The sequence below is a fragment of the Anser anser genome (genome assembly GCF_964211835.1).
Source record: "Anser anser genome assembly, chromosome: 1".
Lineage (NCBI taxonomy): Eukaryota > Metazoa > Chordata > Aves > Anseriformes > Anatidae > Anser > Anser anser.
This window is the reverse complement of record NC_139720.1, coordinates 24650724-24671378: the sequence shown is the minus strand read 5'-3', so window position 1 is coordinate 24671378 and position 20655 is coordinate 24650724. Positions and strand designations below refer to the sequence as shown.

The 20655-nt window shown below is 39.3% G+C and overlaps 2 protein-coding genes across 15 annotated transcripts in view; one reads left to right on the top strand and one right to left on the bottom strand.

Annotated features, from left to right (window-relative positions):
* PTPRZ1 (protein tyrosine phosphatase receptor type Z1) overlaps positions 1-1251 on the top strand; it is a 139995-nt gene extending 138744 nt beyond the window's left edge. For all 11 annotated transcript variants that reach the window (XM_083831003.1, XM_083831002.1, XM_083831010.1 and 8 more), the window contains one exon: positions 198-1251. In XM_083831003.1, the coding sequence (XP_083687129.1) occupies positions 198-338 (141 nt within the window). In that variant the 3' untranslated portion in view covers positions 339-1251. The remainder of the gene's footprint in view (positions 1-197) is intronic.
* A 4512-nt stretch (positions 1252-5763) lies between these two features.
* Positions 5764-20655, bottom strand: part of AASS (aminoadipate-semialdehyde synthase) — a 29696-nt gene continuing 14804 nt past the window's right edge. For 3 of the 4 annotated variants that reach the window (XM_083831905.1, XM_083831906.1, XM_083831908.1), the window contains 10 exons: positions 18325-18454; positions 17265-17375; positions 15877-15985; positions 15305-15445; positions 13270-13437; positions 11586-11681; positions 10520-10635; positions 10264-10352; positions 9772-9948; positions 5764-8221 (listed from right to left, as the gene is read on the bottom strand). In XM_083831905.1, the coding sequence (XP_083688031.1) occupies positions 8103-8221; positions 9772-9948; positions 10264-10352; positions 10520-10635; positions 11586-11681; positions 13270-13437; positions 15305-15445; positions 15877-15985; positions 17265-17375; positions 18325-18454 (1256 nt within the window). In that variant the 3' untranslated portion in view covers positions 5764-8102. The remainder of the gene's footprint in view (positions 8222-9771; positions 9949-10263; positions 10353-10519; positions 10636-11585; positions 11682-13269; positions 13438-15304; positions 15446-15876; positions 15986-17264; positions 17376-18324; positions 18455-20655) is intronic. The other variant, XM_083831907.1, reaches the window with a different exon arrangement.

The window sequence follows — 20655 nt, the reverse complement described above, 5'->3', positions numbered from 1 at the left end:
GTGGTCTACATTGGTGCAGGGGGAGCCATTTGTCTGAAAATTAATAAAGCTGCTAAGTAACACAATAAATTGTGGAGCACGGTACATTAACAGACTGACACATCAGGTGTTAATTACTTCTGAGTGACAGCATTACAAGGTATTCTAGTGCTATTATTTATGACAAAGCACTGAACTTTTCCTCTTTTCTCCTTCAGGAACAGTACCAGTTTCTGTACAAAGCTATTCTAAGCCTTGTCAGCACGAGGCAAGAAGAAAACCCTTCAGCATCTATGGACAGTAATGGCTCAGCTTTACCTGACGGAAACGCAGCTGAAAGTTTAGAATCCTTAGTTTAATTAACAAAGCAAATTAAACACACACACACACACACACACTTGCACCACATCGGTCACACCTGGCGTTTACCATTATTATTTTCAGTTTTATACTTTTTTTTTGGGGGGGGGGGGGGAATCTGTCCAGCTACTGTATGTATAATCAGTTCCCAACCTTCGTTCCAACAAAGTCATTCCTGTGACACATGACTTTACTGTGGAACTTTTATCATTAACAATGTGTGCCTTTTCTTGAAAGATTTCTTGTAATACGTTGCTATGTCTGGACTAACTTGATTGACTTTTACAGTGTTTCTAAGAATTGAATTGTGGTATGTTTTTTCAGTATTAGTTTTTGATTTATCTGGCTTTACTTTTAACTTAAAAATACCATATTTATAGATGTTAGGGGATTCTCAATTACAAACAAACATGTTATGGTTTTAGTATTTGATTTATTTGCCGTATTTATAACAATTTACATTTGCTAGAAATATAACTTTTAATATAGTAGAATGTAAATAAAATACTGTTCTCCATAACATTCAACATTTTAAGATTTCAATTAGACATTTAGAATAGTAATCTGATACTTACTGTAAATACTGCTACTTCTATAGTGACTCCATGGACCAAATTTATATTTATAATTGTAGATTTTTATATTTTACTACAGAGTCAGTTTTCTAGTTCTGTGTAATTGCCTTGTTAAAATGATGTAGTCCAGTATGTTCTTATTTTAACAAAGTCTTCTGATATATAATTGTGCATCTTACGGAATTAATCTCATATAGCTGCATGTGATTTTAACTTTTTGTGGGGAATAGAAATCATTTGTTTTGAAATGAAAAGTTTTTATGAGAATAACACCTGTACTTGGCATTGTTAAATTGTTTTTACCTATGGCATTGCAAAAATAAATATAAATATTCCAGTCTGTGCCTAGCAGTCTTCCACACACAGTAAACAGTCTGCATTGTCACATGGGAGAGATTTTGCTTACAAGAATGACTCAAGACTGACCTGGAAACAGCTGCTGCTGTTTCTGCAGAATCTGCGAGCTCAGAAGCCAGTTTTGGAACACTTTTATGGTTTCCAAGTCAACTCTTTTAGCCTCTCCTTGCAGGTCTCTCAGCCTGGTCACCCACAGGTTGATGGGTGGTTCCAGGCTTTGTAATCACCTTCATTGCCCCTTCACAAGATTTCTCCTTGCTTTGGCTTTGGTTCAGATCATTCATTCAGGTCCTGAGCTCTTTGCTGCCTCCTTTTGCAAAGCAAAAGCCGAACTCCAGCAAGCAATAAAATGAGTTACCTCTGCAAGAACAAAAGCAAAATGTTTCAATTTGGCCACTCATCTGTTTTCTACAGCCTTCTGAACCAGCAGGAGAAGATGCTGATTATACAAAAGGTTGTGGCATTTTGGAGGGTAGAAGACCCTGGAGCAGAATAGATTTTATTCTTTTATTTTTTAAAAAAAAAAAAAGTTCTCTCATATAACTCCCCATTAACCATCTGTGAAATCCAGCCTGAATTAATGGCACTATTCATAACGTTAGTCTCTCACTGGCAGTGTTCAGCAGTTCCCCCTGTAACGCCCAGCAGTCCCTCAGGATCTGTGCAGGTAGCTCAACCCCAGGCCACAGGTGCCAGCCTTGTGCCTGCAGATACCCATACCCACCTCTTTCATTCAAAACCGTAACAAATTGATTGAATAATTCAGAAATGAGGGGACATGTTTTGCTGAGCCAAGACATTTTGCCAAGGCATTCAGGTTTTACATGTCTTTTTTTTTTTTTTTTTTCCTGTGGTCCTTGTCATGCTTCCATAGTTGCTAATGCTGAAATCCAGAAAGAATGGGATGGAGATTTGATTTCTATGTGCAAGCTAATTTACAATGTATCCCTACACAAGTTAAACATCTTTGAAAAATGGAATCTATTTTTTTATTATTATTATATTTGTGTTGTTTTGAAGATGGTAAGAGTTACAAATATACAGAATCTGCTCCTTGTCCCAAAACATATACATTTCTATAGCATTGTGGCATCACACATACACTTTCTTCACAGCATTCAGGCACAAAGTGTAAATATATATGTGTATATATATATATATACTTTGTGCCTGAATATATATATATATATATATGTAGTAGACACACATATAAAGGTGTGTAACGGTTGCACTTAAAGAAAGGCAATATACTCTTTTTCCAAGTGGCCTGAGGGTTGCTTACTACTTCCTCTAAAGTACTCAGGTTGACTGAAACCCTGAACGTGCACATCTAGGTTAATGAGGACAGCTATATTATGTAATTCCCCCCTCTCATCCCAGAAACATAGTATGCACTCAGACACAATTTTTCCTCTCTTAATCTCCAGGGGTACATGTATGAAAGAGGTTAATTGTGATCTTATGGTCATTTCCAAACCTTATTCCATAATCTTCTTACCTTATACTTCTGCTCTTCACCATATTAGCACACAACGTAAGAAACTGTAATGCTCATCTGCTACTCCTCCAGCCTTTTCTTAAGGAAATCTGGCTTGCAGCCTTACATAACTTTGCTTTTTCTTTTGATATCTTCTATTAATGTATTTGCAATTGCATATAGTTGTAAATACAAAGTAGTTTTTAGGCCAATAAATTCTACTACAGTTTTCAAGCCTATAAGGACCAAAAGGAAAAAAGGAATCCTCCTTTCTAAAATCCCATCTTGATATAACTGTTCCTTTCAACCTAAACTGTTTTGCAGACATTTTAAAATGATAATCCAAGGAATCAGCTGTTGTTCAAGGTTTCTTCCAGAGATGTTTGTAATCACATTCATCATCTTAGCATGCTGACTGGTTACTTAAAACATAAGTGCTTAGGATAATCTCTTTACTCATACATATTGGTTCTGATCTAGAAAAAAAATAAGAATCATAAAAAAAAATCTTCTATAATCTTCAACTGTGATGGATTACAGATTTTAATAAATGCGTGTCAGTTCCTATCTCAGACAAAGGCCATATTCTAATTATTTTTTTCTTGTAATCCAAGCTACAGACTCAGAAGACGTATAGCCTGCCTTTACAAACTGGGTCAAGAGTGGAAAAGATGTTATGTATGTCCTGCAAGAAGCAGGATATTAATAAACATGTCCATTTAAGATTTTTTAAACAAAGTTACAACCATCATGTATGCTTAGGAAACTGTAAGTAAAGAGTAAAAACAAACAAACAAACAAACAAAAAAACCCACTAGTTTGCTATCATCACCAACTTTTCCTGATCATAGTGCTGTGATTTAACACCTACAGAAAAGCTTTATAAAAGTCGACAACAAGTGATTAGTAGAACTCACGGCTACCAGTAGAATAGCACATTAGTTAAAGACCTTGGTAAGGACTTTGAAAACCAGTTGACTAAGCCAGCTACCAGTTTTATAACAATGCTTTGTCTGTTCATTGTGACACCCTAGTACAACGCATAAAGTATCAGATGAGTTGAAACTTTCTTTGGTAAATGCTTATACCAAGATGAGTTTAACAAGTTTAAACTCATTTCTCTTTCTAGTGCTTCTGAAGCATAAGTGAAGTAGGGCTGGGAAGGAGTTTTGGTGCCATGTTGAGGTTAAAACAGAAACAGAGACCCAGATAGTACAGGATGTCTGAGATGTCCCAGTTCCCTGGTGCTGGTGCCAGAACTTGAGGTTTGATGCTGTGTACTTGTGTCAACACAGGATGCTCAGCCTGGGTGACCTTCCAAACAGAGTGCCCCATCCTGCCCTAAAGATCCATCAAGGCAAAAGCCAGTGAGTTACAGGTGCCACCACCAGTGGCCATGGTCCATGCTAGATCCTCAGGCCATGGGAAGACTTTGCTAGAGCTGTCCCAACAGCCATCCAGTTGCAAGCTGGCATTTTGGAGAGCACAGAGTGCTTCAGCCTGGGCACTTAATGCTTTTGCTGCACAGAGGCTGAGTTTCCTTTTCTCTAGTGTATGAGACAATAGATCATTGGTGACGTGCCAGGAATTACCACATCAATTTTATATGCTGTAGTGGGGAAGAAGATGAAGTATCTAGAATGTCTTCTAGCATTGCTGCTCCAAATGTGGGTGCAATCCAGCCCAGCACCATTTCCCTCCCACCAGCCTTGGTCTGAGCACCTCCACTTCCACTTCTACTTGGCTGCTGCCACCCAAACACTCAGCCCGCTAGAGACTTGGGTAGGACATAACCAGTTTCTTTGGGTTTCTAAAACAAAGGAAAGGGAAGGCCAACTGATGTCCAGACTAGAAAAGTGTACTTAGCATTAAGAATGAGAGATGGAAGAACAAATGGAAAAATGGAGCAGATGGCACAAGGAAAAGCCTACAGGCTTAGTTTGTCTGCTTCCCTGGAGCAAGGCTAAGGTCTGACCATCCATTTCTGTTTCGTAGGTTTATGCTTTGGTGTGTATTAAACACTTTCAAATGCACAAGAAGGAAGACAATGCCCTCTCTCAGGACATTTTGCCACATTATTTTCTTTTTAAGACAAAAAAAAAAAAGGCCTTTCTGCCTTACTGAGGTCATTCCTCTGTATCAGGGAAGTCAGATCCTGTGACCCTGTGACTGGTCACAGGGCATTTGAGATGGTCTGATTTGCTTTCATAAATTCTTCTGGACACTCAAAGCTAAATTTTTTTCTCTCCTTCCTATTATTATTTCTCCAGCCTTGACACAACCCATTTACCCCAGATTTTTTCCCTCCTTCAACAGCTGTTCCACTATAGGTTTATGTCATTTGTCTGGCAGGCATATGTTTGTGCCCCAGCGGTCTATAGGAATATCTGAGGCTGAGAGTCAAACACCAAGGCAAAGAAGAGAGAGGCTGTGCGTAACCTGTCTCATGCACCTGTCTCAGAAAGCGGGATCTTATCTGTTATAGAGAGCTGGCACTAAAACAAATTCCAAAGTGAAAAACAGAGAGGCGCAGTGAGAAACAATCTGTTCTTTGGAGCCTGATGTGAACAAACAGCTTAAGAGCCCAGACACTGAGAACAGAAACCAAACCACGTATTCAGCTGCTTATTTGGAAAGCAATGCCCTCAAGCTGAGATGGGTAGTGAGAGACCAAGCTTTCATTGCTTTCTGGGGCACAGGAAGACATTATACATCTATTGTTCTGTAGCTTTCCACTAAAGTGCTTAGGCACAAGGACAGCTACAAGATGTGCTAAAACCATTTGTGTATCTTAAGACTATAGCTGAAGATGTCGTGATACAGTAATAGCTGTAGTGTTAAATCTGGATACTTAAACAATCCTTGAAGAGTCCTTCCTTGTGAATCTGGCAAGAAGTATAAAAAGGTATTTGATGTACATAGGGAAGTACATGTGTTGACACACTATCTATGTAATAAATAAATCCCATTCATTTACATCTCATCACACGGTAAAGATGACACGACAATGACACATAGGTTTCTGGATTTATTTTTCAGGCAATCTTGTGTGTAAGATACAATTATCTTTCCAACAGTATGCAAAGAGGACTAAGAAGACTAATCTTCATACAAAAGCTGAACAATACATTTAAGCCTAACTCAGAAAACAAAAAGCATTGCACTGGGAAACAACATTCTGATACAAAATTTTTCTAACATAGTAACAGTACTTCTTGAAGAAGACACATTGTAGTGCTCATTCCTTTTATGTTCCAAAGTCATTACAGACATTAAAAAATAAATCCAATTTCCTTTGCATATTGCATTTTTGGGCCAAAAAATAAAACAACCAAGGTATACATACAGAGTTATAACTCCATGGTTGTGTATTTGTGGGGTAAAAGAGAAAAAGAGAATTCTCAAGTGAAATCCTGGTCTCACCCAGCATTGGAATGGAAGAGACCAGCAGATACAAATTTAATTTTAAACCTTAGATTTAGGCCTCTAATCTACCTGAGGGACAGAGGCAGCAACAGTGATCAGAACATTAAGTCCAGCAACTTAGTGAAACCAGGATTTTATCCAATACTCAGAAAATGCACGGCAACGTAACAGACTCCAAATTCAACAGCACAAAGGCATTCACCGATTCAATGTAAAAAGCCCTCCTCTTTAACAACATTATTATAATAATGTCCTTCATTATTCCTTCCCTCTTTGGCTCCTTTCACCTTCCTCTTTGTTGCTGGTGCTATTTCACCACATATGCAAAAAGAAATTCCAAATCTTGAGTAGCAAGTCTTGGAGATTAAAACTGCAGTTATACTTATGGTTATTTTTCCTACCAGACAGAGCAACACTGGGAACTCTAGCCCCTCAGGACTGTGGTAATAGAACTATGCCGCTCAGGAGATAAAAGACTGTGCGTTTATCAGCAAAGTGCATTTGTGAGCAAAGTTGAAGGTGACAGCTTCCAGAATCACTATTCAGCTTTAGAGAAGGGGAGTTCCAGACAGCTGCACAGGTACTAGTGCAGCTGGCATCTGCACGCAGCTTTGCACAGACCTAACTGGTAAAAGTCTAACCCATACTTGCATTGCAAGGTGGTATAGAAATCCCTGAGCTAAAGTACACAAACAGCCCTGAACTGGAAGGAAGCAGCTGCTGTTTAGTGAGAGAGAAGCTGAACTCAGACTGAAGTTCAGTTCTGGGCTGGTGCAGCTACACTGCTGCTAGAGCTGAGCTGGCATGGCTGTGCAGCACAGCACTTAGCCTCAAATAAGCCAGTGCACTGGCAAACCTTCATCAGTCTGAAGTGGCAATGAATTGAGTAGTATGGATAGACTCCCAAAGCAACAATTCAAAAGCATGATAGCAAAAGGACAGAAGCTAACTCAAAAAAGTAATGATTTAAGCCTCTAAGCCTACTGCATTTCAAAGCTGCTTATATTAGACAGACTATTCCCTTTGTAACAGTACTTAACCTGGAGGAAGCACATGGGATAAGTGGAAAGAGTAAACGTGTCATTTAGAGCAGCTTGTGAACACATTAACTGTGGTATATTTAAGAATACCCTTCCTAGCTGCCGAGCTAAATGCTAATGTGCTCTCCTAACAGCAAAAAGCAGCACGTAACAGCTATTTCAACGTATCACAAACAGCTTCCGCTCTGTAACAGGAAAGGGAATGGAGGGTAAATTGTTTTAAAATTAATCTGGTGGACAGAGGGAGTTAAGTTTACATTTGTAAGAGAGGGATTTCACAAATATTAAGATCTAGGTTCAAACAGCTGAATATCTTCAAGATTTAACAGGATTTTATTTGCTAGTAGTGCAGAACTTTTAAACTATTTCTTGCATATTTTTATTGTGAAAATGTTCACAAATACTGTCAAAGGGAACAGGACAAGACTTACAATTCGAGTATAACTTCTATCTCTACTATATTGTTTACAGCACATAAAAAATAAAATAAACTCAAACTTAGTAAAGGGAATTCATTAAGCAAACTTCTCCTTCAAAAAAGCCACTTGTGGATTTTCCTTTCAGCTGAGTTTTGACTCAATAATAACCCTGTACATTTAGAAGATAAATTCTATTTATAAAAAGAAAAAAAAAGATTTTAGGAAAGATATGAGGAAAGATTTCATTGATGCTGAAACGTGCATGAAGGTGTAACAGCTTTGAAAGGAAAACACTAACACATGCATCTGGGCATCTACAGTTTCTACATCAAAGTCAGGCAACTGATTTTATGGAAGGCACCATTTGGGTCTGAAATACCAGATGCTGTCTACAACTGGTCCAAATTGAGATTCTTCACGTTGTGGTGGGAAAACAAAGCCAAAACCGGATTCAATCCATTGCTTCCAGTTACTGTCTGATAACACTATGAGTACTGTATACAATACCTTCTGCCCTAACACGTTCAAGTATTGGTCCATAAATGTTCTTCGTCAATGGTATAACCATGCCTTTGACATCTATTTCACCTGAAATAAAGGAGAAAAAAAAACAGCGTTATGTGTTAAAGTTGTGCGTCTGTGCCCAGGTGCTGGCAGTGGGACTGCCAGGCTCCTCTGTGAGGAGCGGCCAGGGCTGTCCCATGCCGGACACAGCCGGCTCCAGCTGGCTCCAGTGGGCCCAACATGGGGCACGGCTGGACCCAGCACCCAAAATGGGGCACCTCGGAGAAACATATTTGAGAAAGGTTCAAAATGCTGCATGGCAGTGGAAAGTGAGGAACAAAGTACAAGAAAAAACTGTGGGCACCAACATCAGAGAAGGAGGGGGAGGTGCTCCAGGTGCCGCAGCAGAGCCTCCCAGTACACCCTGTGGACAGCCCACACTGGAGCAGTGGAAAAGTTTGAGGAGGTAGAAGCAACAGGGACAAACTGTTATGGACCAGCTGCAACCCATTCCCCTGCACCACTCAGGGCCAGGGAAAGGAGTTAGGCACAGAGACGTGAAGTTCAGCCTGGAAAAAAAAGAGAAAGGGGGGAAGGTGTCGTTTTAATTTGTCTTTGTATCTCACTATCCAAATCTATTTTAACTGGAAATAAACTAATTTTCTCCAAATCCGATATGTTTTACCTGTGATGGTAACTGGTAGGTGACCTTCCTGTGTTCATCTCTACCTACAAGCTTTTTCACTGCATTTTCTCAGCCAACCCTATTGAGAAGGGGGATTAACAGAGTGGCTGGGTGGGTGTCTGCCAGCCAGCTGAAGTCAACCTACAGGTTCAAATATCAAATTGCCATTACATAAATTTTACTTATATATGCAATTTTAGTGACTGGTGTTATGGTGTTATGTTCTCTAACAGCATCAGTACTGAATCAAAAATAAAGAAAAAACAGCATCAGTACTGAATCAAAAATAAAGAAAAAACATTTGAAACACAGTATCATACACAGATTGAACTTGATTCCTACAACTGTGAAACTGGATAGGCGAAAAGTTCAGATGAACTTCTGAAGTCCTAATGAACTTTTAAAAAAAAATGTTTTGTTCATTTCAGCTAGCCAGGAGGGGAGCAAAGATCTAAAGATTAAAAACAAGCAAGGGGGAAAAATGACACTATTTTATGTTTACATGGTGATGACCAGACAGAGTGTGCCTGTTTATATACAAGCACCCACCACGATCAGGTAATATGCCACGAACATCAAATTTAGTCAGTCTGGAAAGTAGCAGTGGAAGTTACTAGCTTGCTCAGCACAAGTATATTTTTGCCTGTTTCACTGTGGCATAGTCTCCCAAGGGGAACAAGTGGAATTTATCAGAAAGGTCTTCTTTACACCAGTGAAACACTTAAGAGTAAATGAATAAACATCTCTATAGATTTAGAAGTAAATTAAGAAGTGCCACTGAAAGATCCAAACATGCAGATTAAACATTCCTGTAAAGTAAACGAGAAGTTTGATAAGTTAAAAATAATAATACACATATACACTTCAGGAACACTACACATATTGCTTCCTATAGGCAGAGAGATATAGAGGTTGAAATACATTCACTGAAGGCTGATCTGTCACTTACCATCTAGAACCATTTTAGCAGCAATAGCTGTGGGGTATCCTACTGTTTTAGCCATAGCAGAATATCCTTTGTTATCACCATAGACAACCAGATCAATAAATTTGTCTTCCAAATGACCAGAAGGATGCCTGAGACCTATTTCATTTCTCATAACAATCATATCTCTCTCTCCAGTGCCTAAGAGAAAAGCACACAAACTATTCATTAATTAACTGTATCCCAATCATAACAAGATGAGTTTTCCTGACAAGCAAGGCACTATGCGTACATATCATTTACATTAGGGAAGCGAATTACACTTCGGATATGGGCTATAAAGGAGGACAGAATATGAAGATGTAATGTTCCCTACTCCCCCAGTTATTCTCTTTGTTCCCTGTTATATTTTTCCTTTCAAGACATTAAGAAACCTTAATAAGAACTACGTAATTAATACTGGTAAGAGATACTGACTTGTTCCAGTCATAACCACAAAGAAGATTTCTCACATACCAAAAGGCAGATTCATCTCCATGTGCTTTGCAAGAGCCCCCACAATGGAATCTGCTGCTGGAACAGGTTCATCTCCCAGTAATCCTAGCCTGCCAGAAGTAAAACAGACTGATGCCACTGCATATCAACAGCTTAGTCTCAGTTTTGTAATTTCCAGGTTGCTCAGCATATCAATTTAACAGTCTCAACATGGACCAAAATTGGTAGAACTTTTTACTTAAAAAATAAAAATAATTAAGGCACTGAAACATCATACCATTCCACAGCCTCAAGCTGACTTTTGTCTCTTTCCAGTTTGTTAAATACAGCTTCTTTGAGAACAGAGTATTCAACAGGAGGCTGAATTCCAACCAGTTTACACATGAGTTGTTTCTGTATTAAAACAAAACAAAAAGTTCCTGAAGGCCTGATATCTGTTCCCACTGCTTTCCAGTCCAGCTTTCCAGACCCTAAGCTCAGTTAATACTCAGGACATCTGAAAAGACAGATTGTACAAATAGGGAAAGTGAGATAGTTTGAGGGTTTTTTTAATCACAGCAAATGAAAATAGGGGTTGTTTTTTCCTAAAACGGTTTGTATCCCACCACTCAGCTGCTTTCCACTACCTATCTTATTCCTTGTCTAATCCCTACATCTGATATTTCATTAAAGTGACAGATTTTTCCTTGACCTATATATATCCCCAGGTGACCCCTTATAAAGTCAGTTGTAAATGTCTGAGAAAGAAACTTAAGAAACAGCAAAGATTTTGCAAAACTCATGAGTTAAAGTGAAGTCAGAAATCAGTCAGACAGACAGAAAAGCAAGATAACAGAAGACAACAAAAAAAGAAAAAAAAAAATAAGCCTATACGGAGTTCTAACTTCTTACTTCTTTGATGCTCAAAAATATTTTTAGACTAAAGACCACAGGCCAATACCAACATAGACACTGCAAACTTAGCACTGAGGGCTGGATTCCTACTAGCAGAAAATTTAAGAAAATTCAAAGAAACACTGGAGGGGACTACTTCTGACAGTCACCTAGCCCAACGCCCTGCTTGAAGCAGGACTTCTGCTAGCACTCATATCAGCCGTAGCATGCCACGTCTAGCTGAGTCCAGAAAGCCTCCAGGACCAGAGACTCCAGAGCCTCCCTGAGTAACCTGTTCCAGAACTGCACTGTGTTCCTGCCAAAGAAAATCTTTCTGGTGACTAAAAAGAAAAAGCAGAGAAGACCAGGATGCAATACGAGATTCCCATTGCTATGGGTATCCAATCCTAGAAATAAGAAAAATGTTAATAAAAGAGAGAAAAGAACGCAGAAGAACTGGAGTGACTCACCCAGGTTAGACGTGGTGTGGCTGAGTTTAGCAAAGGATAAGGATCTGGGTTAATTAATCCTAATTTCACAAAGCCTCCCATAGTTTTAGAGTATCCCTGCAATAAAAGAATGACATGGTTAAAAATAGTAATCGCTTGAAACTGAGGTGAATATTACTTTGATTCAAATGTTGTGGTGGAAACAACATTGCTAGTGTTAAGCATTATGCCCATGGGAAAGCAACCACAATAACATGATGCCGATGGGGTTAAAATAACAGATTGGTACCTCAGAACCTTCAGTACCTCTCCTCCTCTTCCCCTAATTTTCCAGTATCATCTTTAGTGATTTATTATTGCTCTACCATCATTATTTCTGGCAAGTAGAATTGGTTGATGAGATTGAAGGGCGAAGCTGGCCAGCACATCATTACAGACAGGGCAGTATCAGCCAGCTGGCCCCTAAATAAACTACAGAAAGCAGAGACGTCTATGACTGAACTCAGCTCACCACAGCTGTACCTTGTATAATTGTACTGACATCAAAGAAACTAATTTTTAAGGTAAGAACCCTGTGTGTTTACATATTTCTTCAGGAATGGTAGAGAGACAATGAGTGGAGTGGAATGGCATTTAAAAGGAACTGCAAAAGACAATAGGCTGCACGATAAAATAAGTCTCAACTGGTTTCTGCTCATTTTTGTTTGTTTCCCATTAACAGTAACAAGGACAACTCCCACACAGCTGCTGGATACCTGAAAACACTTAAGTACCAGTGACTAGAAACACTTAAAAAAACAAAAAAAAAACAGAATGGTGGAAATAAAGCACCCTTGGAGAGGGCTAATTTTAATTAGGAGCCACCTCCACCAGCACAAGGTTATTAGCTCAGATGGCCTTGCAGTCAGATCCCTCTGTGACACCTCTTTTTAAATTGACTCCACTAGCCATCTGAACTTAATCTCTAAGAGGCGCTGCGAGGAGATGTCAGCCTCTGCACTGACTGGATCGCTTTCTGCTCCGTGACAGAGCAGTGTGCGAAGGGCCAGCGTTAACTTCTGCCCTGCTCAGCGCTGCATCTCAGCACAGATGTACTGCACAACTAGGGCTATGCCGTGCTCTTCTACACATCCCTACCAATATCACCCCAACCCAAGGCAACTGACCTCCTTTGGTGATGAAGAAAAGAGCACTAACCACAGAAACATCTTTCTTGCAGCACAGCTGATAACAACTCTTTTATGACACACTGACATCTTTTTTCCTTTGTGCCAACAATTATACAAAAGAAGAAATTTTTACCAGGCACCAAATGGAAGGGCAGATACTGTCATATTAAGACTTCATGATGAGATAGATGCCTTCTGCATATTTCTAGCTTCTGAACAAGAGATCGTATCTAGACTGACAAAAAGAGAGCTATTGCAATTTGTAGCCCTTATATCCCGACATTGGCCTTCAGTCTTCTTTTGCTAAGCAAGCCTCCCTCCCTCCCAGAAATAAAGAAAAAGTCCTGTTGTATTGCAACAGAGGTATTAAGAGGGAAAAAGATAAGCCATTTCTCATGCACGTACAAAACAATTTAAACCTTGACAAAAACCATAACTCAGAAGACAGACATCCATAAAATACAGAGCTTTGTTGAAATGACAACATTCAATCTCTTGAGGCAAATAAGAACAACAGCAGAACAATAAAAACTTACTTTGTATCTTAAGGTGCCTCTTAACAAAGTGTGAGCTGTCTGAATACCATACGGCTCAGCATATTTTGTACTGTCTCTGTTAGGAAAACCTTCCAAATTTAATCCTGGGAAAAAATCCATTGAAGTAACAGAATCAAGCAACGCTCCTCCAGCAGGAATATTGATAACCTGAATTCCGCGAAAGAACAGCAATATTATTTTGGTGTAGTAATTTGATTTACTTTAGAACAGAAAAGATCAAGTGTGCTCAAAGTAGGAACATTATGTTTAGTGCTTCCGCTGCAAAGGCTCAATCTAAATAAAGCAGTTGCACAAGCCATTTAAGCATATCCCGTGATCAAGGAGCATGCACTATGTCAGCCATTACTAATCAAAGGACGCAGACAATCCACATCCTTCTAACACACCCTAGTAATTTTAATTCCTTTGGCATCTATATTAAGGTTGCAGATTCCCATTTCACTTACACTAACGTAATTTTGGAGCAACCCCTCGAACTACACCACTATGAAGTGAGATTCTTCCCATAGGTTCCTTGTTTCTTGATCTATTTTTTTCCTTCTCTTTTTTGGAAAAAGGAGAAGGTAAATGTAAAGAGAAGGATGGTTGTGGATTTTTGTTTGTTTTGGTTTTGTTTTTTACTTTTTTTTGTTTTTAATCTTAAAAAAAAAAAAGGTAATATGCTGATAAAAAATTGCTTCCCATGTGTATCTTCACTTGGGGTTTCAAAGCCCAGAGAGAATGCAACCTTGAAGGAAAACAAAAATAAGGTTGACTAATTCTATTATCACTACCAAATAAAGCCTTGAACTCTGCTTCCTGCAAGCAGCTGATGCCGTACCGCACCAATACAAATTCATTTTGTGGTTTCTGACCAAAGGGGCAAGGCTTCCTTCTAGCACCAAGACTAAAGCAACCAACTCCACAGCAATGCCCTAAGATCTTATTGTGTTTGTGAAGCAAGACACTTGTGTGGAAGAATCCTACACAATAGTCAAAGGCGGCTACGGATTTAGTGGCAAGGAGGAAAAATTGCACAATTTAGCAATAAGTGCTCTCATAATGAATCATTCACATGCATGATCTAATTTTTCCTAGAAACAGGTGAACCAGGTCAGAATTAAAGAAGAAACATTTTCGCATTCCCCAAGAGACTCTTTCATCTGAAACTTACAACTAAGTGTTGCTGCTTTTTAAGTAAAGATCCAATGTACAAGTCCTGAATTTCTATTTTTTCTTACTGCAGTAAGAACACTAGAGCACGAAAATGTCATGACAAAGCATCTCGAAAGATTTCTCACTTCTGCAGATCGAAAGGTTTAGGTAATTAGCCAAACTTTAGGGTGGTTACAGAAGACAGTCTCCTTGACAGTTGATGAGTCCCTGCTCAGTAACTACTCTGAGCAAGTGGGACTGATCAAACAATCAGGAGTGGAAAGCAGAAATGTGACAATAGCTTGCAATAGCTTTGCAGAAATCAGTTACAATCCTTCCATAAAACAGATGTAATGACATTTGCTGGGTTAGATTTACTCCACTGTCTTCTGCACAAACAGCAGACCGGAGCTTACATATAAACCTTGTTAGAAAGCTCTGTTCACTTCCACAAAAGCTAGTTAGTATTACACACTGCACCAAAAGAAAAAAGAATTCAGGAATTCTGCTAAGCACTGTGCAAGTACAGAATGAAGCTGTTTGGTTTGCAAACGTGACAAGAAAGAAAAGCAAGCACATTCATTTTTGTTTCAAAGAGCCAGACACAGGGCAATTAAGCAGCAAAAGGAATACATGCAAGCTGACGGAAGCTGAACCCAGAACATTAACCTCAAGTTAGTGCCTTAGTCATTAGCACATTTCTCCTTTGCCTTCAGATTCCACATAGTAAGAATTAAAAGCTGCCAGCAGTCAGGCACCATGATATACTCAAAGGTACCATGATACTTAGGCTTAAAAGCAAACAGCACGAAGCCCAGTTCCCTCCTTGGCCCAACATCACCTTCTTGGTCTTTAAACGGAAATACTAGGATTACTTCACCTCTCCATTTTTTAAATATGTAGCAGACTGAACTGTATTCAGCAAGACTCCTTGTGGGCTCCAACTGAACTTGTATCTCAGAGGATTGTCAGAGTGCTCTGGAGCTGGTAGGCCACCACAGAAGGAAGTGTAGGATATAACCTGTCAGATTTGTCCACAGGAAAGAAACAATGAACAGATGACAGATACAAGATGGAAACAATACAGAGCTACCCCGCAGAATCCCTGTTAATTCTTAAACTTCCTGATGACATTACGCCCAAACAGGCCACATCAGAAGACCTCCAGTGAGGAAAACAGAAGAACTTCACTGAACAACTGCATCAATCTGCCACAATGCAGGCACTGTCTGTAAAGGAGAGGAAACCAAAACATACACTGGAGCAAACCCATTTTAGGTAATAGACTTCTCACCAACTGGTTTAGTTGGCACCAAATTCCCAGCATCAGAAAAAAATAAGGTGCCCAGAACCAATCACACATCTGTGACATGCCCAAAAGCTAGCTGGTGTTAAAGGAATGGCTTTACTAATAAAATCCTGGCAGAACCACGCACAGCCTGACAACCTTACCGTGGCACCAACTTCTTTTGCCTTGTCGATACATTCCATTGCCAACATATGGTCAAGACCAGGATCCAAGCCCACTTCACTGATAACTGTAATACCAGCAGCTTCTACACTAAAAACAGCAGAAATGAAGAAGCGTCAGAATATTCACTATTACAGGCCTTTTGTTCATGAAATCTGTCCAAGGGAGGCCCAGCAAACTTTCCCCAACACAGTAACTTCTGCATTCTGTCTGCAACTTGTGTGGAAAAAACAAAAGCAGATGTTAAAACCCCAAGGGTACAATTGTCCTAAAAGTCATTGTAGCCTTGATTTCTCTTACTTTGATGCAACACCTATGGGCTGGTGAAAAAATAAATTTTTATAAGCTACTCTGTATCCTACGTTCTCCTGAACAGTGCTTTGATGCAGACAGGCAGTAATGTAGAAGACAAAATCAGGTTGGTCATAATAGCCCATAACGGATCCTTCAGAGGAAAAGAGATTGAAAGGTCTTCTTTCTCAAGTTGTAAGCAATATTTTTTTTTTAATAAAAATAATTGCCTAAGCTTCCAAAGCAGCTCACATCACCACAAATGAGGGTGATTTATTTTAAAATACAAGTTTATTAATAAAAAATGCTTTTTGTTTTGACAAATGAGAAGGGGATTTCTTCTGTTTTGGGGGTTTGTTTTTTGTTTTAGAGTTTGTTTTGGCAAAAGTAGTATGACCTCTTGATATCACAGCAATATGGGGAGGAGAAGTTCATGAACCTCTCTCATTCCTGCATCCCTGGTTCTTTACCCGCCTAGCTTTCTCCATTTTATCATTTTCAGAGACACTGAATGTCAGATTCCCATCTCACTCACTTGAATTGACTCCAGAGGTTCTAGTACTGCAACTCAGAGAATCACCTAAATGAAGCCACAGGCCAAAACCAACTTTAAATTATATAAAATAAGTAGACAACAGAAAGAGTAGTTAGAACTGTAACCAGTTTGAGACTAATATACAATAAGCCAAGAGTTTTCATAAGGGGAAGATGAAGGATGACAATTAAGCTTTCTGCCACTGGTAGAACAGGACAGCCCAGCTTCTCCTTCAAACATCTAAACAAGTTTGAGGGGGGAAGGCAAGGCACATTAACGTGAAATAAGATGGGGCATGCAGAACAGTTGCCAGAGCAGTAGCCTGAGCACGTTGCGGCATGCACTCTTCACTCTGTTCTGCTACAGTCTCTGTGTGCAACTTTGGGGAAAAGTACCTAGTCCTCGTTTAAAGAAAGGGAAAGAGGCAGAATGCAGAAAACACTAATTAAAGATAAGCTTTGCACATGTAAAACACTACAAAATGTTCACACCAAATATGCACCGAAGAAGGAAGCAATACCAGAGAGATACTCTCACACCTACCTCTTCTGGAGTTCTTTCATAGCGGGTGTTAAGTAGCTTGCTGTTACCAAGTTCACTTTGTTGTTAATACATTTCTTAGCAACCAAAGGATGTGCTGAATAAGGCAGCAAACTACAAATGAAAGAGAATTACACAATATCAAAATCCAATCAGTTACTTATGCTGCCACTGAAAAGCCTCTCACTGATGGTTTTGTGTGCCTACAAAAAAGCTCAACTAAATGCATCCATCACACCTGCCTTGCTCCAGGTCGTTTCATACCTACACAAGTGAAAAGCCACCCACCCCATCAGAGGAACACTGTCAGATGCACTCAGAACAGGGTGCAAAACAATATGGGAGTCATTCTTTAGACAACATTTCTGTCATATTTTTCCTCGGAGGGAAAAATACGGAACAAAAAAACATAGACCTCTTTTCAAGACCATCTTCTAAACAGGCATGCTGAAGGTTTAGAAGATACAGAACTGTAAAACGATCCTTGAGAACACTTGCATTGCAACAGTCCTGCTGATGTACTTTGCAAAAAGCATGCTCTAGCTGGAAAAGAAACAACAGTCATGACTTCCATTGTGAAAAAGGACAAAATGGCAAGGTCATTTCCTCCCATTTCAATAACTGGAAAGAGATCTTTCTTAACCGAATATTCAGGTGAAATCACCAATATGTCAGAATTTTTACTCCTCCTGAAAACATGCAAACTTGATCCTAGGCACACATAAGCTGGTAGACATAACTGGCCCCTCTTACTAAAGTTATCCAAGTAACTGGTGAACACTTAAAAAGAGAAGCTGCAATCAAAGTCCCTGACACCTCTCTACACAAGAAGGTAGTGGCCAGTTACAACTATTTACATATACAAATATGAGCCCAGTTCTCGGGCATTAAGAAAGAATAAAAGAGGATTAGGCCATCTAGGCTCCACCAAAAAGTCTAGCAAACTGAGGGCAGTCACAAAAGGTCCTCTACACAGTTACAATGCTGATTTAGTCAGCGAACTAGGAGAGGGAAGCAGCATGACTTTGAGTTGAGGCTATCGTGTTTTACTCAGAATTCTGACCTGATCACAAGGTCGTGTTTCTTCACCAAAGAGGACAGCTTTTCCTCATGCTTAAGGACATCCATATGAACTGAAGTGACATTGCTGAATTTTTTTGTCAGTTGTTCAAGTTGTTCCTCCATGACAGATGCTGTTTTAAAAATAAAACACACCATTACCTAAAAATGAAGAAGTCCAAAGCATGCCCAGGTATAACTGCTGTACATATGCCTCCTTCTTTCCAAAGAGAAGCAGTTGCATGGATGCTTTTTCACCAGCAGTTAAAGAAAAATTAAGCATAACGTTAAAATTAAGCATAAGCACTTCTTCTGAAGTAGTCAATATTATAATCGATTTCCAGTGTCAAGCCACAGCAGCTATAACTTAAGAACAAGAGCCTAAGAAGATTTGCTCTCAGAAGTAAAGAGCCCCAGACTGCTCTTTACTAACAAGGACACCCACTATTAGCATCATTGCGGGTGTACTTAAAACTAATCAAAGTTTAAACTGCAATTTTCCTCCTATCAGTAGACTGAATTATTTATGCAAAACTAGAAGTCATCATCCTGCTTTGATGATGATGAAGGAGAAAGTTGGACATCTCCAAAAAAGTACAAGTATGCCTGAATGGGATGGTGGTATGGTACTCCCGGCTGGGCACAGTAGAGCTGTTGTTACGTTTTTCTGCTGATCATCTTTATTTTATTTTCCAAGGCCTCACATGATAGATTATTATTTTAGTCCCGATTGGCTGCTGTCTTCTCAACAGACGTGTCTACAGGTCCAGAGTATTAATGGAAAAACAGTTGGGAGCGGGAGTCAAAAGGAACAGACAAAAGAAAAACTTGAAAAAAAAAAAAAAAAAGGAGATAAAACTAAAGTAGGAGTAACAAGCAGGAACTTAATGATATCCCACATTCAGCACTACAAAACTAAGCAGCAATTCTTCTTTTCCCTATTTATTCAGTGGACAATCACACAACAGACAGGATCTTCATGCTTCGATCTGGGAGGGATGTCAGCCCTTAACCTTTACTTAGGGGTAGACCCTTTTACCGAAACGAGTCATCTACTGGTCTGCTTGACATAGCAAGGTGCAGGAGTATAAACCAGAATGACAGAAACTCACTTCAGGGCCCTAGCCACATTAAATTTCTATAGGCATATGTGAGCTCACCAGTTTGCTGGGGAAGCAATGTACAACTAGGAAGGGGAGTGCAGGGAGGGAGAGTAATTACCTCCCCCCAAAAAACACCTCTTCTTGCAGATTTACATCCTCAAGTGAAATAGACTAATCAAATTGCTTGAAACAGGTACAGTTTTGATTCTTGTTTTGACTTTCACACAGAAATACAGAAAAGCCAGGCCTGGTACTTTCCAGTTTAATGAAATATTGTGTTACGCTGACTCTTGAGGGAAGACTGCAATGGAAAAAAAAAATGTGTGCCAAAACTGGCTTTAGATTAGTAGCATCTTGCCGGAAAACAACCATTTTCAATTAGAGCAACAACTTATCTTGAGGCCTAAAGCATTTTAAGTCACTACACAGTACGTCTTTTCTCCTGGTTTGAAAAATGGTCACATTCCTAACCCAGACAAACAAATGCAGAGCTGAAGTATTCAAACAGCTTCTGATGGCAGTAGCCATTTCCACAAATGCATAGACTATTTCACTGAAATGCAACGAGCTGACTAGAAGTCCTGGAGGAGAACAACTCCAGAGAAGATGACTTGCTTTTCATTTTCAGGCTATGCTTGGTTTAAGCGAGAAAAAAAAACCTTCACTAGTTCTAAGGCCTTGCCAAACATGCAGGTTCAACGCAGTTAACTAAGAGATTTAGTAGGCAAACAAAACAAATGTTCAGAAAAGCCCACCCTATCCCTCATTTCACATAGCCACTATACTTATGGATAAATCTCCTTTAAAAAAAAAGTCTTTCAAAACTCTGTTTCAGTATATTTTTAACAGAGTTCATATTTGTAGCCAAAACCAGCTTAATAGCATAAATAAAAACATTTCACCACTTCATCATTCGCCACTTCTAACATAATAAGCTGAAAATGTTCAGCTTTTGCTTAGGCAAAATATAACTAAAAGGCCTACATCCAATCTGACTGGTTTCAATATTTACCTAGGGCTCAGTCCTACCAACCCTGCATGTGCTGATATTATCACTAAAAGGGAAAAAAAACAGTCTCCACCTCCCTCCTGCCTCCACTTGTTCTTTTCCTATTATTTTACTTGCACTGCCATCAGCACTTACCATTATAAGGAAAGTGGAACTGAAAAAGCAATCCAGGTTAAAAGCAGCCAGTATTTGCTACATCTGACTTAAAATGAATTGGTTCCCC